Raw genomic sequence first — 17,922 nt, 5'->3', positions numbered from 1 at the left:
ATATGTAGTGTTGCTCAGTTATTCTCAGGAAGAGAGGCAGGACTGTGATCTGTAGCCTATTCCGGCCTGTCCTGCCAGCTCCAGGGACCGTCACACTGGCCTACCTCAGTGGAGATTAAGCCACTGGAAACAGTCTGTGCCCCTCTCCTTTTTCTGAGGACTACAAGGATGATTGAAAGAGAGAAGCATAAAACTAGTGTAAGAAACAAGAAATTGCTGAGTCTTTTTTTACTTTTGATGTTATCGTTGAATTGTCAGTAAAGGCAGAAAAATATCAAAGCTACATTAAGTAACCTCAAATAGGACTGTGAAATTAAAATCTGAATGTTTCTTCTTTAAAAATATATTTTTATTGATTTCAGAGAAGAAGGGAAAGGAAAGGGGAGAGAGAGAGAGAGAGAAAAGCATCAATGATGAGAGAGAATCATTGATTGGCTGCCTCCTTCATGCCCCACACTGGGGATCAAACTTGCAGCCAGGGCATGTGCACTGACCAGGAATTGAACGGTGACCTCCTGGTTCATAGATTAACACTCAACCACTGAGACACACTGGCCGGACTGGGTTTGTTTTTTTAGTCCAGCATTGGGTTTATTTCTTCCAAGTATTACCTATTCTAATATGCTATTGCACTTTGTTTTAATTATTATAATTTGATTATATATTTTTATATTAGGTAAATAGAATGCCTTTTATGAATTAGAAAAAAAAAATGGTTTTGTCTGTCCTCGTCTAGTTTTTCTTCCATTTGAATTTTGGAATCAGTTTGTCAAGGTCCAAAAAATACTACTTTGGGATTTTGACTAGGACATATGGAATTTATAGACTTATTTATGACACATGTCATCTGCTTTAGTACCTGCCAAATCAGGGTCACTCCTCTGGATTTGCTCTTTTAACTATTCTGAGCTGTAAGTTCCAGGACAGCAAGAGGGCCTGTCAGTGTTGTACCATCCCTTCACCCACAGCCAGACAACGCTCACAACACCTGTCCCGAAAGCCCAGCCTCCGAGCAGTCCAGGGCCCTTGAGCTGGTGCAGTTCACTTGGCCAAAGATGGAGGCAGTAGCATTCGCCGAACTCACAGCTGGGAGACAGACCAGACCCCCTTTGCTGCCTCAGGGGAGAAACTTTGGGCTCCTCTGGACATCACCTTCGCACAACGTCCTGGGCAGCAGTTCAGTGGGACACAGACCGATGTGGTTTCACCTCATTGAGGACACAGAGGGGCAGGGCCAAGCTGCACAGTCTCCAAAGAGGCCCTGAGCAAAATTCTGGGTTTTCAAAAACTTCTGTTTTGGGGGTTTTATTGTCTGAATAATTTGGGGGCTATTTTAAGAAAAAGCTATTATAATTCATTGTTCTAGTAGGGGAAGTCAACTGAAAGCTTAATGATAACAATGGGCTTTTTAGAATTAAAATTACTTCCAGATGGATGCTCACACATGTCGTTTACCCTTTAGAAACTACTAAAGTATGTTACCATCTGTTTTAAAGGGACTTTGAATGGAAATCTTTACTCTTTTGTTTATATTGCTGTCGCCAAGTTTGTAACATAAGCTACCCAAGGTTTAAAACTATAATAGTAAGGTCTTTCTCTTCTCTTCCGCTGTTACTAAACGAACATCTTGCTAAATAGCAAAAGGGAGTGAATGGTAGGCTTTTTCAGGGAAATGATAGTTTGATTTTAGACATGAATTTTTCCATGTTGCAGACATTTTGTCCTGTTTCCCCCTTATAATTTGTAATTTTGTAACCCATTTTTTACAAGTGCCTTTGGGAAATATTAGTAGTAAGGAATGAGTCTGACATTAAGGAAATTAATAAATTGTGCATGTTTTGACTTGTTCTTTCTTTCTTTCTTTCTTTTTAAAATATATTTTATTGATTTTTTTACAGAGAGGAAGGAAGAGGGATAGGGAGCTAGAAACATTGATGAGAGAGAAACATCGACCAGCTGCCTCCTGCACACCCCCTGCTAGGGATGTGCCCACAACTAAGGTACATGCTCTTGACTGGAATCGAGCCCAGGACCTTTCAGTCTGCAAACTGACGCTCTATCCACTGAGCCAAACCGGTTTCAGCCTGACTTGTTCTTTCTTAATACCAGTCAACTCTCAGGTGAATTTTGCAACTTCTGCTGGAAATCTTTATCAGGGGATTTCTTAGGTCAGAAGACCATGGGATTTCTCAAGGTTATGGCCCTTATGTGAATTCCCAAGGACAACTTAGGCCAGGGCACCTCTGAAAGTACCACAATCTTGTCTGTAGTGCTGCTTTAGTGAATCTCCAAATCGCTAAAAATGTGTCAGGCAGTCATTAGCAGTTTGCATGAGACGTCCTGCCAGTTTTGTCCTATTTCACAGCTAGGAATAGGCTAGGAATTCTTGCTAGGAATAGGCTCTCTAGCAAGAATTTCTGAGCAATCATTACAAATTATAGGGGGTTGCAAATATTTTGTCCTGGTTCAGGACAAATTGGAAAAAATTCATCTCTAAAATCGAACTACCATTTCCCTGAATAAACCTAGGACCTTTGAGTTTGCAGGCCTACGCTCTACCCACTGAGCCAAACCAGTTAGGGCTCAAGGTCCCCTTTGATACAGGACTGGATAAGGAAGTTGTGGTATATATACACAATGAAATACTACTCAGCCATAATAAAAAATGAAATACTGCCGTTTGCGACAACATGGCTGGATCTTGAGAATATTATGCTAAGTTAAACAAGTCGGGCAGAACAAGCTAAGAACCACATGATTTCATGCATATGTGGGAGATAAGACTGAAATTCGTGGACACAAACAGCAGTGTGGTGGTTGCCAGAGGGAAGGAGGTAGGGAGGTGGGGGATGAAGTGAGCCTAATACATGGTGACAGAAGACGATTTGACTTAGGGTGGTGGGCACACAGTGCAATATTGAGAGCTTGTAACAGAAATCCACACTCAAAATCTATATGATCCTATTAACCAATGTCATCCCAATAGATTTAATTAAACCATTGAAGTACAATAAAAAGAAAAAAAAAAACACTTTCTGTGACTAGAATAGCAGTAAGCCCATATTGTACACAGCATGGCAGCATGCAGTATGTTGAGGTGGGATGGGTAGGGTAAGAGTAAAAATTTTAAAGTTAAAAACATTTAAAAAAATAATAATAAAGGAAGGCCGAAACTAGTCTGGCTCAGTGGTAGAGCGTCGGTCTGCAGACTGAAGGGTCCCGGGTTTGATTCCGGTCAAGGGCATGTACATTGGTTGCGGGCACATCCCCGATGGGGGGGGTGCAGGAGGCGGGTGGCCGATGTTTTCCTCTCATCGACGTTTCTGGCTCTCTATCTCTCTCCCTTCCTCTCTGTAAAAAATCAATAAAATATATTAAAAAATAAATAAATAAAAAAAAGGAAGTAGCCCTGGCTGATATGGCTCAGTGGATAGAACATAAGCCTGCGAACTGAAGGGCCTGAGTTCGATTCCAATCAAGGGCACATGCCCAAGTTGCAGGAGGGAGCGTGCAAGAGGCAGTCGGTCAGTGATTCTCTCTCATCATTGATGTTTCTATCTCTCTCTTCCCTCTCTCCTTTCCTCTCTGAAATCAATAAAAATATATTTTAAAAAATAATAAAGGAAGTAATATTTGGGAAAAAAAAAGAGAAAAATTAACTTGGATTTTTATCTCTCATAGTAGATTGTCTTTCATTAGATTATTGGCTTGTCTTTTTTTATTTTTCCTTGGGAGTACACTATTTCCTTAAGAAACCACCTGGTTATTGGTTGAACTTTACTTTCATATAGATTGCTCCCTGTGAGAACCTAGGAAAACTCCACACTTACGTTTAGGTTATAGTTGAAAAGTAGGAAAAGATTTTCTGTAAAAGACTAGAGAGTAAGTAGCCTTTGCAGGCCAGATGGTCTCTATTGCAATTACCCAGCTCTGCCTCTACTAGTGCAAAAGCAGTCACAGCCATCATGTGAACGAGTGAGTGCAGCGGGGTTTCACTGAAACTATATGGACACTGAAATTCTAGTTTTGTAAAATGATCCTGCATCATGAAATATTATTCTTTTTAAAATCTCCCACCCAACAACTTAAAAATATAAAACTTGAGTTTCTGGCCAAAACCGGTTTGGCTCAGTGGATAGAGCGTCAGCCTGCGGACTGAAGGGTCCCAGGTTCGATTCCGGTCAAGGCCATGTACCTTGGCTGCGGGTACATCCCCAGTAGGAGGTGTGCAGGAGGCACCTGATCGATGTTCCTCTCTCATCGATGTTTCTAGCTCTCTATTCCTCTCCTTTCCTCTTTGTAAAAACTCAATAAAATACATATTTTTAAACACACACACACATACACACACACACACACACACACACACACACACACACACACTTGAGCTTCTGTGCTGGTGAACACATCTGGGTGCTGGGAGGATGGAGCCCCCAGAGATGGCATGGAAGCTCCTTGCCCCTCCCCCACACCTGGCCCTATGTATGGCTTCCTTTGGCTGTTCCTAAGTTACTCATTCCCCTCCCCCCCCCCAACACACACACACACACACACACACACACACACACACACACACGCACACACACACTCTCTCTCTCTCTCTCTCTCTCCAGGCAAGAATGATGAATCCTGCCAGTAGACTCATTGCCTTTGGATTCAAACTGCAACTCTTCCTGAGTCCCCAGCCTGCTGGCCTCCCTCATCAAGATTTTGGATTTGCCAAGTTTCCACAATTGTGTAAGCCAAGTCCTCAAAATAAACCCCTGTGTCTATATATAAAATAAATAAATAAAAATGTTTAAAAATGTGAAAACTATTCTTAGCGCTCAGGCCGTATAAAAACAGGCCGAGGTCTGGATTTGGCTCAGGCGCCTTGGTTTGCTGATGTCTGTAATAAATATATAGAACATTTTAGTAGATTAGTTACAGTTTCAGTAAAGGAAATACACATTCTAGGGTGGTAGTAATATCCCATTGGTTATTCTAAAGAATGTCCCACCATATCTCATGAATACTTAGTATACCACCATGTATCAAGCTATATCTCCTAAATAATCTAACAAATTCATATTTCTGCCTCTAGCCCAGGGCAAGCCCTTTGTTTCAAAACACATCAGTCCAATCACCTACTTGCCGCCACAACTGGAGCTCTGGTGGACATCTCAGTCCTTAGGGTCTAAAATAGACTCTAGAGTTTCCTTTCCTTCCCCCTCTGTTTCTGCTCCCATCTTCTCCAAGTCCACACACAGTGTCCACATCCTAGGCGTCACTCTGACTCCTGTCTCTGCATCTTACTCATTAGCAAGCTTGCCAGATCTCCAGAATGGATGTTGTCGTGCTCACTTTTCTCCAACTCCACTGCCCCTCCAGATCAGTTTGACACCTTGCCTGGGCTGCTACAATGAGCCCCCAATCCATCCCCTTCTGCTCTACCCTTCCACCCCCACCCCTACTGATTTTCCGCTATAGCGGCAGCATTGAGCAGTTGCAATAGAGACCATATGTCCCACAAACTAATTAGCGATTTAAAAATAGAACCCAGATTCTGTTAGTCCACTGTGGCCTTCAATGGCAATCCATGACACCAAGAATAACACTTCCTTTTTTTTTTTTTCACTCCCTTAACATTTACTTTCTCCACAGTTTTTCAATTAATGCTCAGTTTCCTCTTTGACTACATGGACAAACGTAGTAGTGCTCACACCTTACATTTAATTTGTGACATTATTCTGTGGAGCAGACTTCAAGGTACCATTTTATCTACATCAGAGAGGTTATGTGATGTGCCCGATGTCTCAAAGTATGTCCCCCAAGAGACTTGAAGCTACCCAGGCTGGGATCCATCCACCGCCCTTGCTATTAACATCAGAGCTGTGCACAGGCCATGACTAGACAGAGTAGGGTTATTTTTGGATGCCCATCAGGGGGACTGTCTCTGCAGTCCTTTTCCCAGCAGGGCTGCTGCTAATTAAAGTGGACTAATAAAAACTCCAGCGCATCACCTCGCTTCCACACTGCCTTCGTGTTCCCGAGACAGTCCTCTGGGGGCGAACCTCATAGGATGTTTTTGTCTGCTTGTTCCTAGGGTGTGAGTGTGAGAGAATTTTTGTTCCTCAAGGTTTCGGTTTTCTACAATTTGTGCCAGAATATCTCCTAAATTTTAAGACCCCATCTCCTTCATGAGTATTAAGCATGAAGTATTAAATAGTTAGATATGTTGAACAAACAGACCTAACATTAAAATATTTTTCAAAGAATTGACATGTTTAATGGTTGCACATTTTGGACTACCTACAGGGAATTATAGCTATTTGATAATTGCTCACTCTCTCTCTCTTATTAATCTTTTCACCCAAGGATATTTTTCCCCACTGAATTTTAAAGAGAGTGGGAGGGAAGGGAGAGAGAGAAAAACATGGATGTAAGAAACATGTGGATACGCACCCCTGACTGCTGGTGGATGGAGCCTGCAACTGTGGTACATGCCCTTGACTGGAATCAATCCCTTGACCTTTTGGTCCGCAGGCCGATGCTCTCCACTGAGAAAAACCAGCTAGCATTCTCTCCTTTTTTAAAAAAATAGAAACTTTGATTACAGTAATCAGAGTTTCATTTATGTCTCTGGAATGTGTCCCTGACAATTTTGTGTGAGACAACATAAGGCAGTCAGATACAGAGATCTGGGATTAAAACTTCCATTCTCAGGGATACATCAAATGGCTCACAGAGGACCAGTTTCAATTAAAATATAATCTATATGTAGTCTCCTGATTCTCAGAATAAACTTGATATATTTTGACAAATATATGCTCTATCTAAATTAGTATTGTAATTTTAACACCCTCATGATTATGGACATATCAGAGGTAGGAAAAAGAAATAGAGCTTCTTGTTTAGTTTATGACAATTGTTTTACCAGATGAGTTTTTCACTTTGATATTGCATAATTTACCTGTTTCACACCCTTTCATTCACCCTTCTTTTACTTAAATTTATTTGACACTGTATGGTTAGATGCTCAGGTGTTTTTATTAATAAGTATTTCATTTTACCAATAGAGCAGCACAGTCATTAAAGGGCCAGAAGCAACTTAATTTCTTTAGCAAAAAGTTAGCTCTCGTGAGAATTTCAGCAGTTCCAGGTTGTTACATAACTAGATCTCATAATTCTTGTGCTTTGACTTAAATCTGCCCACAGACTGTAAGGAGTGTAGTCTTCCCACTATATGGAGGTTAGACCAGTGGAGCTGACTCATGGCACTAAAGAAGTAAAGACGGAAGCCTGTCTGTAGCCTAAGGGACCCAGACATGCAGTGCTGTCCTACGTGCCCAGGTCTGGAGAGGCCTGTGCACTCGAAAGCACCAAATTGCCTCCAAAACTATTGTCTCCTTATATTTACAGGCAAATGTAATTGTTTCAATATGTTAATGTGGTTGTTTTTTTAAAGAAGCAAATGCAGAAGTCAAAATAAAAGAGCAGCTCAGTAATAGAAAATTTAATGTGAAAATTAATTATATTCAAATGATTCATGGAGATAAATGTTAAAATGGCAGCCCCAACACAGACTCTCCTCTGCAAAGATCAACCAACTGTTCTTTGCAGAGAGTACGGTTAATATTAATGTTGTTTTCTTGTTGCCAACCTATTATAATAAACCCTACTAGATAGAATACCAAGTAGTTAGATGTGGATTTCACTGAGAGCAGGCTACTTTAAATGTAATTCTTTCTGTCATTAAATTTTATTTATTTATTTATTTAGAAGACAAAATGTTATAAGATATAAGTTCATACACTTATTGAGTAATATTGTCATAGATTTTAAGTCATAGGAATGGGCCTTTGATATTATAAAACTTTTTTCAGAACTTGTTTGAATGAAAATTTTTTTTTAGAATTTATACTATATATGAGTATTTCAAAATATAAGTGCTTAAAATCAAGTTTAAATTTAAGTTATTCATGTTCAGAGGCTTTTGATAATGATGGATCAATATTACAGAAAGTAATGGTAACAGGTTCCACTTATTGAATAGTCTCTTGAACTCTCTGCTACATATTTCTTATTTTATAGTAAATGTAATTACCCCTGTTGTATATATTAAGAACTAGAGCATCACAAAATTAGTAAGTCAAAATTCAAACCAAGGTCTCTTTCATTCCAGTGCTCATGCTTCTTACAACTCAGAATTGCAATTTGAAGCATAAAAAGTTGCAAGGATTAGAACATACTTTGTTTCCTACTAACATTTTAAAACTCATTAAACATATATTACACTTTATAATTGTAAATGGCAAAATATTTAATGTTCGTTTTCTGAATTGCATTGGAAACAAATGCTATGATAGATAAAAATGTGATCCAAAAATAGAAGAAAAAGATATTTAAATCAAGAAAATATCTTTTAAAAAATGGTGATAGGTCAGGGCACAGTCCTGTTACCATACAACAACTAAAAATGTAAGATAAATAATTAAAACCACATTTCTAAAGACATCAGAAAGTTGTGGAAGCAACTGAAATTTCTGAGAGGGAGAGCTCTTCAAAAGGGAGCAGTCAGCCTGGCTGGCATGGTTTAGTGGTTGAGTGTTGACCTATGAACCAGAAGATCAGTTTGATTCCAGGTTGGAGCATATGCCTGGGTTGCTGGCTGTATCCCCAGTATGGGGCATGCAGGAGGCAGATCAATTACTCTCTCTCAGCATTGATGCTTCTATCTCTCTCTTCCTCTCCCTTCCTAACAAACAAACAAACAAAAACAAAACATGAGCAGTCAATCTGTCACTATGTATTTTCATCCCTGAGGGCAATTGCTGACTCTGGGCATAGGCTGAAGACATAAGAATCTCTATTGTCTCATGTGAGAGAACAAGTCCCCCTTGAGTAACAGGTCTTCCTTAAATGCATGGCTCGCCTCAACACACTAACCAGATATGGAAGCCACCTGGGGAAGGTGTGAGCAAAAAGCAAAGCTCAAAATTTTTAAAGGTGGGACTGAACCTCTCATTCTTTCAAGACTGAAGAGATAGAAACCAATGAGGCTCTAAATCCCAGGAAAAAATACATGAGAAATGACAAATAACCAGAGATTACCTAAATCTTACTAAAACTGCAACCAGCTCCATAGAAGCCATTTCAATACCTGTTAAGAGTGAAGTGATCAGCCACTCATCCTCACAGAGGAAATCCCTCCAAGGAAGATTCCTTGCTGATAGAAGACATCATCTAAATCTACAAAATCTCTATATTTAATGTCTACATACAATAAAAATTACTAGCTGCATGAAGAGATAAAACTAGAAGATCATGGTTTGATTCCCAGTGAGGGCATATGCCTAGGTTGCTGCTCAATCCCTAATAGTGGGTGTACAGGAGGCAGCTGATCAATGATTCTCTCTCATCATTGATATTTCATCTCTCTCCTCCTCTTCCTTCCTCTCTGAAATCAATAAAAATATTTTTTAAAAAGAAAGAAATCAGGTAAGAAGCAATATCTGAAGAGCTATTGGATGAAAAATTTCCATAGCTGATGCAAGATATCAATTTACAGACATAAGAATCTCAGTGAGTAGAAAGGTCAAATATAAAACCACACCTAGCCACATTATATTCAAATTGTGGCAAGCCAAAAACAAAGAGAAAAAATTTAGATCAGCCAGACAAAAAAGACATGTTACTTTCTATAGAAAAGCATGACATTCTATAGAAACTATAGAAGTCAGAAGATAATGGAATGAGAGTATATAGGCAAGATATAGATTGGGATTTGCACATATACACACACACACACATGCATGCAGATTTTGGACAATAACTTATATCCCAAATGTATAAAGAACTCTTATAAATCAACAAGAAGACAGACAACACAATGGAAAAATGGGCCAAGGAAATGTAGAGGCAGTTTATAATAAGAGATATACAAATGGCCAAAAAAAGGTTCTCGGCATCATTAGTAAGCATTAAAGTAAAAATTAAAGCCACGACGATGTGCCTCTACACAAACAAGAGAATGACCAAAGCTAAATGGAATGACAATTCTAAATGCTGATGAGGATGTGAAGATTATATATTTAATCTTCATTTCAAGGAGCATAAAAATAGTCTGAGAAACTGACTATATCTAATAAAGATAAACATATACTAAATTTATTACTCAGTAATTTCACTCCTGGGAATCCAATAGAAATAAGGGCATATGTTTATCAAAAGACATGAATAAGACTGCTTATATTAGCATTATTCACAGTAGCCCACACTGGAAACAACTCAAATGTCCTTCGGTAGGACATTGGATAAATGAATGGTGTATATTCACACAAGGGAACACAGGACAATGTTGAAAAATCACAATACATGCAACAACAATGAGTAATCTCAAAAGCATAATGCTGAGCTCAAGAATCCAATGCAAAGAATATGTACTGTATAATTCCATATTCAGTTCAAAAACTAAAATGTGGTTTGAGAACTTATAAGAATAGTTACCTGTGGGAGGAAGCAGAGGGGGGTCTTGTGGATATGAGCTAAAAATATCCTGTATCTGGTTCTAGAGCAGTGGTGAGTGATCCTGTGCCCACCACCCCTCCAACCCTTGGGAAACATATGGCAGTCTGGAGACATTTTTGATTGTCACATCTAGGGAGGGGTGCTACTGGCATCTAGTGGGTAGAAGATAGGGATTCTGTTAAACATCCTACAGTGCACAGGACAGTCCCCACAACAAGTAGATATTCAATCCAAAAATGTCAATAAATCTGAGGTTGAGAAATCCTGATGGTTACATAAGGGTTTACTTATGTAAAGTTTATTAATCTGTATATTTTACTACAAGTTAAAACTCCAATAAACAAAGTTAAAAGCAATTCAGAATAAAAAAAATACCTCTAACTCCTCACTGAAATTTAGCAAACTTATGTAGAAACTTCATATCAGTTTTATGGATACTTTAATTTATTAAACAGTCCCAGTGATCTGAATTTTCCAGGAATTACATTGGCAGGAAGAACAAAACGCTTTATGTATAGCCCCCATTAAATGCAAAGAAGTATCTATGCCTTATATAGAGCAGAAGATATCTAAATTACTATCTAGTTATCACTAGAAATGGATAGTTGTAGAAACACAAAAAGGCATATGGTAAAGTCCACATATCAGGGATTCTCTTGGAGCCATCAGAAGGTAAATAGAGAAAAATATACCTGTACCTTTAAACAGTAGTCTAATCTTGGTTCCAAGGATAACTTCTTACCATTAATTATCAACAAATTAAGAAATATATTCCCTTAAATCTTATTGCCCCACCCTGAGAAATAAAAGTCTTACAAAGGAGTGGGGTGAGGCATAGGTTGCACAGGTTGCACCATTCTTTCCATTGTCTTGCAAAAATGGAGCAACCATATAAGAGTTTTGATTTAGCCATTTGGCCCTAGGAGGATTAGAAGTGCTGGGAACAGCAGTACAAACTACAAGCTCTTGAGCAAATACTGTTCATTTAGTGTCAGAGGTGACAGAGACACAAATGGAGACAAACCAGAGAACAAGATATTCTCCTCTAGTTCACTCGTGCTAAGCGTATGCTGCTCAACCCAGGACCTCGTGAAGTGGAACTGCTGGGTAACTTTGCATGAGATGTCCTTGTCAAATGTTAAAATACTAAAATACTTGGAAAGGATTTTACTATTCAGAGTAAAATAATACGTAGATAATGAGCATTCCAAAACCAGAAAGCTTAACTGGTTTTAATATGCAGAGATATCTCAAGTAAAATATCACAGCTGGGCAACAGAGCATATTACTCATATTTCACAAATGACTTCCCAATGCAAATAGCTAGAATCTAATCAACTGGATTAGAATCAAGGTAAGTTGTCCTATGTATGCCTAATCATGTAATATTGTCTTCAGCACTCAGTCACATCCAACTTTATTGTACATGGCTGCTGCAAGAGTCCACTCAATCATGCTATGAACTGACTCATCCCACGCAGTGTTGTCCAAACTCTTGAGCTGCTCAAGGTAACATTCCGGAACCATCTCCGATAGTGCTGGGTAGTCAGTGACTCACACTTATTGTACTGAATGCTAGCTCTGACTCAGAGTCAACCCTATTAGCTGCTGACTGACACTGTATTTGAAAAGAAGCTCACACTGTGAGTCACCCGGTAGTGCACTGAAAGCCCATCTACAATATTCTCACAGCTGGACAGTGATTCACATTATAATCACTTTGGGGCCTGACTTAACACATATTATTTCAAAACTCAACTCTGCTGAACTGGCTAGGGAGCATGCTAAAAAGTCACTCCCCGCTTAATGCTCTGCATTTCTGTCTAGGAACATGCGGTGGGCATACAAAGATACAAAGTCAAGGGTAAGACATCCAGCATATGCACTCTATAGAGAAAATCAAGGTTTCCCGCTTCAAGGATGCAGGCACAGTTCCTAGAAATGCCTTTTCTGGAAGACACCATTCCTATAAATAACTTTGCAAAACCACATACTCACTTGAAAGTGCCATGCAATTCCTAAACTGCTCATGTGAGGGCCTGGACCTCTATAGCCACTGCAGCTGTCTGTGTTAGGTGAGTGTCACTGCCACATTCAGGAATGGAAGAACACTAGGGTTCCAGAAACTGCCATTCAAGTGCCTGGGATGAAACCAACCACCAGGTGATTGCTCTAAAATAAGAAAGTTTTTTCCCCCACTTTCACTCTTGCTTGTCCACAAAATCTGGAATAATAAAAGCTCCTTCTTTGTAATTAAAAAAAAAATACATATTTTATTGATTTTGTACAGAGAGTAAGGGAGAGAGATAGAGAGTTAGAAACATCGATGAGAGAGTCATCGATCAATTGCCTCTTGCACACCCGCTACTGGGGATATGCCCGCAACCAAGGTACATGCCCTTGACCAGAATCGAACCCGGGTCCCTTCAGTCTCCAAGCCGAGGCTCTATCCATTGAGCTAAACCGGTTTCGGCCTTCTTTGTAATTTTGAAAGCCTTTCCTAAAAAGCTCTTTTTATGGGAAAGATCTTCTAAAGCCGTAGGAAGGAGATTTAAAATTTTTAAGAAAAGTTAAAAAATGATTTTTTAAATGTAAAATTGTTACAAGGGATTAATAGCATATGCAACCAAATGTATATTGCAGTGAGAACTTAAATTCTAATGCTGGCTCTACCGCTAGCTTGACCTATGACCTTAGCTTAGCTTACCTTAGGCAAGTCATACGGTCACATCTTCTGAAGTGAGGGACCATGATGAAGCTGTGGGACCACAGTACCACATCATTGTCCTGGTCTCACTTATGTTGGAGATAACACGTTTGTATATTTTTCCTTATATAATACCTCTGATTTTCTATTTGCTAAAAGTTCATCAGTTTGTAGGAAATCATCAATGTGGTGCTGAAGAGCCCTGGGGAGTGACTCAGAAGACCTAATTCTAATTTTCATGATGGACATCCACTTCATTATAAGTATTTTCCCCTTATCCTTTTTATTTTTTGAAGTTTACTTGGCTAATTTAGCATCAACATAATAATAGTAATAAAAGCTTGTGTTTGACATATACCAGAATTCTACTATATTAATTAACTGAATTCTGGCAGCTACTCTATGAGGTAGGTACTTTTATTATCCCCAGTTTGCTGATGACAAAACTAAGGCACCTAGAGGTTAGTAACTTGCCTAAGATCACACAGCTGCGCTGGAATTTGAAACCAGCCACACAGCCCAGGACTCTCACCCATTAGGCTCTATTGCCTCTCTTACGAATTGCTGAATGCAAAAGATGCCACTTAATGAACAGAAGATGAACAGGAAGAAGCCCGTATAAAATTAGGTGATGAGCAAAAAGTAGGAATTTACAGGGTCATTTTATGACAAGCATCCTGGGAGGGATTCAGGCTGTTTTGTGAACTCGGACCGTTGTTTAGTTAATTCCACAATCTGCAACCCCTAGCAGTGAAATGAAGGCCCCGTGTGCGACTGCGCCCCAGGGAGGAGGGCTGACCACAGGAAGGTGACTGGAAAATGGTGCAAGCTCCCTGCTTCCCGCATTACCCCGCACCCCCTCCCGGCAGTACGAAGTCCCGGTGGGCAAGTGACTGCTTCTGCTAGTCAGTGGGCGAGCGGCGGCCCTTCCTCCCTACGCACCGGCTGCGGTGGGGGTGGACCAGGAGCAATTGGCCTCTGCCAGGTGCTGCGAAGCAAGCGATGTGAGGAGACGCTCTTCTCCCTGATGGAAACTGTATTCGCGCTCACTCCTCCCCGCAGCGGGTCGCAGGTGGCCCGGCTGTGGCAGCAGCACCCGGGGACCCAGCCCCCTCTCCTAGCTGCGGGCATCCTCTCCTCGGCGCCCCGCCCGCCTGGATTTTCCTTCAGACCCGGCGCGCCCCTCTCCCGAGGCCCTTCCCCCGCCTCCTCCCCCCAACGCGGGAGGACGGCGGGCACCCAGACCCCCACCCCTGGCAAACGCCCACCCCTCCGGGCGCACCACCTCCTCCTGCCAGGCCCCTCCCCCAGCCCCCAAAGCCCACCTTCCTCCGGGAGCGCCCCCTTTCTTTAGGTCCCTCTTTCACCCCCACCCCTTCCCGACTCCAAGTCCGCACGCTCAGACTCGTTCCAACTTCCCAAGAGCAACAACCCCAGGAGTGCGGGAGTCAGTTACCCGAGTTTGTTCAAGAAATTGACCGCGGCGCCCGCTCCTCGGACGCCTCGGCGCGCGTTCCGGAGCGGACTCCGAGTCCCACTCACCCGGTCCGTGTGCGGGGGAGGAGGGGATCCTGTCCCGGCCCCGCTCCCCGGGCCCCCCGCCTGCGCTGCGCTCCCCCTAAAGGGAGGTTCTGCGAGGCAGAGAGAGTCTCCGCTTCCTTTCCATCTGCGCTCAGCCCGCCCGCCCCGGCCCCCGGCCCCCGGCCCCCGGCTCCCGGCTCCCTGCTCCCGGCCGCTTCCCAGGCCTCCCGATCCAGGGAGAACTCCCGCGTCTCCACCCGCCCGGAGTTTCCCAAATACACCGCCGGTGCCAATATGCATTTAGACTTCAAGGGCTGGGCTCCGCGCCCCGCACCCACTCACTGAGCCCAGGCTACACGAGGTTGGAAAGTGCTTACTATGCCCCGGCAGATCCGATGGAACTTGGTTCTGGTGGCTAGAATACGTCCCCCACCCTCCACCCCAGACATGGGCACACCCTAACCCCACACACGTCCCCAATACGCACTCACTACTGAGCCCCGCTGTGCGTGCGGAGTAGGCGGCCGGCCAGCTCCCGCCCGCGCCCTGTGGCCAGGCTGCGCGCTCCAGGGGTGGCCACGCTTGGCCAGGGCCACTTCCCTCCCCGAGGTCTCGGGGCGAGCCCGAGAGGAAGCCCAGGGGGTTAGGAAGCTGGGTACTCACGATTCCACCTTCCGCCTGGAGAGCCCGGGGGAAGCTCCGGCAGGCTCGCCTCGGTCGGCCGTGCGTATGGCTACGACTACGAATTATTCTTATTCAAAGAATGCCAGACGGCGTCCTTTCTACGTTGGCGACTGCTCTCCCCGGCTTTCCTCTCCCTCTGGCTCTGCTCTGGGTCTCTCCTCTCGCCCGCTTCTTCCTCCCTCTCCCTTCCTGCCTGGGCTCTGCCTCCTTCCCCCGTGGGGAATCCCAGGTCTCATCACCTCCCTCTGGCGGCCGCTCGCTCCATTGCGGTGGGCTGGCGGGGGTCGCCCCAGGCCCCACGCGGGGCCCAAACCACGCCCGGACAGTGGCCTCCCCCCCGTTGGCCCGGTGTTAGGAAGTGATGAGAGTGTGGATGCGAAGCAAGGCGGGTGCCGAGTCCGCCTCTGGGATCCCCACGCTCCGGCGCACAGAAGCCCCGAGAGATCCCGGAGTGCGGGAACGCGTGCACCAGCCTCGGGAATGAAGAGGGCAGAGAGAGGGGCGTGGAGTCCAGGATGCGCCTCACAAGGAGGGATTGCTCAGTCCCTGGACAATCTCGCCTCGGATTGCCCCTCCTCTGGAGGGCAGCCTCCTACCTACCTTCTCCCTTTCCCAGCGTGCTCCTTGGAGCTCTCCACCTCCGTGCAACCTCCGTCTCCAGCTGTCCCACCCGCCCTGGGAGGGGACCACCCTGCCTCCTCTCGGCTATCGGAGCCCGAGGCTCCACCTATTTGTGTGGGTGTGTGTGTGTGTGTGTGGGGGGGTGGCAGGAAGAGCTAGATCCTATTGAAACCCTCCGAAGCCTCCCTCTGTCCTAAGGGGACTCGAGAATCCGGGATAAGAGGAGAGGTGGGGGCCCGAGAGTGGAGGAGGAACCTGGTGGCCAGCTCTTCTGGCACGAAGCGCCGCGTGTCCTTAGAGTCCTCAGTTGGCCCTAGGGGAGCGAGATGCAGTTGGGCTGCCGGGGCCCTGCTCCCAAACTGAAGCTGGAAGTTGACCTGACACAAAAATAACATCACGTCATTTCCTCCCCGGCCTCTCCAGCCCGCTGCAGCAGCCATGAGGGCAGGGGAGTGGGCTTGCAAGAAGGGGGCGGAGGCCCCTTTGAGGGAGGCTGGCTGGGAGGAGGGGAGGGAAGCACCGCGCAGAGAACCAGAGTTTGAGAAGCAGCCTAAGCCAGGAGAAGGGCTTCCTCCTGCTTGCAAGGACCCTGAAAGTAAATGGCCCAGGAAAAAAAGTAGCTCGGAGGGTTTCCAGAAGGGAGGGGTGTCAGGCGAGTCACCTGCGACTTTTCCTTGAACGTGCTCAGCCTGTCAGCCTGTCTCTGCTGGCTGGCCTGGCCGGAGCCCCTGTGGGACCCGCATGGAGTGGCTCAGTGGGGAGTTAGGAAGGAACTGGGGATGCAGGCGTCCGGGGAGGCCAGGGTTGGGCACGGTGTGGAGTCAATGGTACTCACGGGCATGGTCGAGCGCTGCCCAGCGCTGGCATCCTCTTCCCAGGGCAAGCGTCCCCCTGAGGGTTGGCCAGGCAGTGTCAGAGCTGCCCCGAGCAGGAGTGAGAGGCGGCCCGGCCGCTCCTCGGGGCCCCGTGCCAGCCCAGCTGCTGGCAGGAAGGGAAGCAGGAGAGAGAAAGTCGGGCGCCGCCGACACTGGAGAGCCTCAGAAGGGGGTCTCCGGAGCAGGTGAGAGAAGAGTCTCTGGAGGTTGGAGAGCATGCTAGGAAGGAGGCTGAGCAGCTTCGGGGCAGCGGGTGAATCTGGGATCTGTGCAGGGCCGGACAAGGGAAGGGAGATGAGAGATGGGGCAAGGAAACAAAACCAGCACACCATTACTGATGGGCCCAGCCAAATACAGACTGGAGAAAATGTGCACTGGGTGCCATTTATTACAGCACTAGAGGCCTCATACACAAAATTCGTGCAAGGGGCTTGGCCCTTGCAGCCCCTCACAGCCCTGGCTTCGTCAGGAAGGTCGTTTGACTGTTCAGTCTAATTAGCATATTAGCTCTTTATTTTATAGGATTACTTTGGGGATGCTAGGGAAGGTTGGTGAGAGCAAAAGGAAAGGTCTTTCCCCTTCTTTCCTTTCCCCACTTTCTTCCCTCTTTCTCCATTTTCCTTTCTCCCTCTTCCCCCTCTTTCTAACTCCTTGATATTCCAAGTGTGGTCCTCGGAGCAGCAGCTTCACTAACAAGGACTTGTTAAAAATGCAAAATCATCATGAACATTCTCAGGAGGTTCCGTAAATGTGAAGTGCAATGTATAAGATTCTTGATTCTTTAGAATTTGGGTGAAAACCTCCTAGTTCACTCTTGCTCTTCTATCTCTCACCTCCTCTCTCTGTTTTTGGCCATGAAGAGCTCTACCCTCCAGAGGTACAGAAGGTGGAATAGGTTACCAATTTCCATTGGGCTGGATGTCTGGGATTCCAGACCCATCTTGCACTGGAGGGAGAAAGGGCCTGGCTGAACTGACTTTATGCTGGGTGAGGTCGGTGGGACGG

At 44.4% G+C, this 17,922-nt stretch overlaps 1 protein-coding gene across 4 annotated transcripts in view; it reads right to left on the bottom strand.

Moving 5' to 3' along the window:
* RGS20 (regulator of G protein signaling 20) overlaps positions 1–17,922 on the bottom strand; it is a 42,187-nt gene that overhangs the window by 12,838 nt on the left and 11,427 nt on the right. Inside the window, exon 3 of one of the 4 annotated variants that reach the window (XM_036436927.2) lies at positions 16,878–17,193. In XM_036436927.2, coding sequence (XP_036292820.1) covers positions 16,878–17,193 — 316 coding nt within the window. Of the gene's footprint in view, positions 1–15,400; positions 15,592–16,021; positions 16,119–16,877; positions 17,194–17,922 lie in introns of those variants that run through there. The other 3 variants (XM_036436922.2, XM_036436926.2, XM_036436924.2) reach the window with 3 other exon arrangements.

Source organism: Pipistrellus kuhlii, unplaced genomic scaffold, assembly GCF_014108245.1.
Source record: "Pipistrellus kuhlii isolate mPipKuh1 unplaced genomic scaffold, mPipKuh1.p scaffold_m20_p_14, whole genome shotgun sequence".
NCBI lineage: Eukaryota > Metazoa > Chordata > Mammalia > Chiroptera > Vespertilionidae > Pipistrellus > Pipistrellus kuhlii.
The sequence above is the reverse complement of the archived record's forward strand: the minus strand, read 5'-3'. Positions and strand labels throughout refer to the sequence as shown.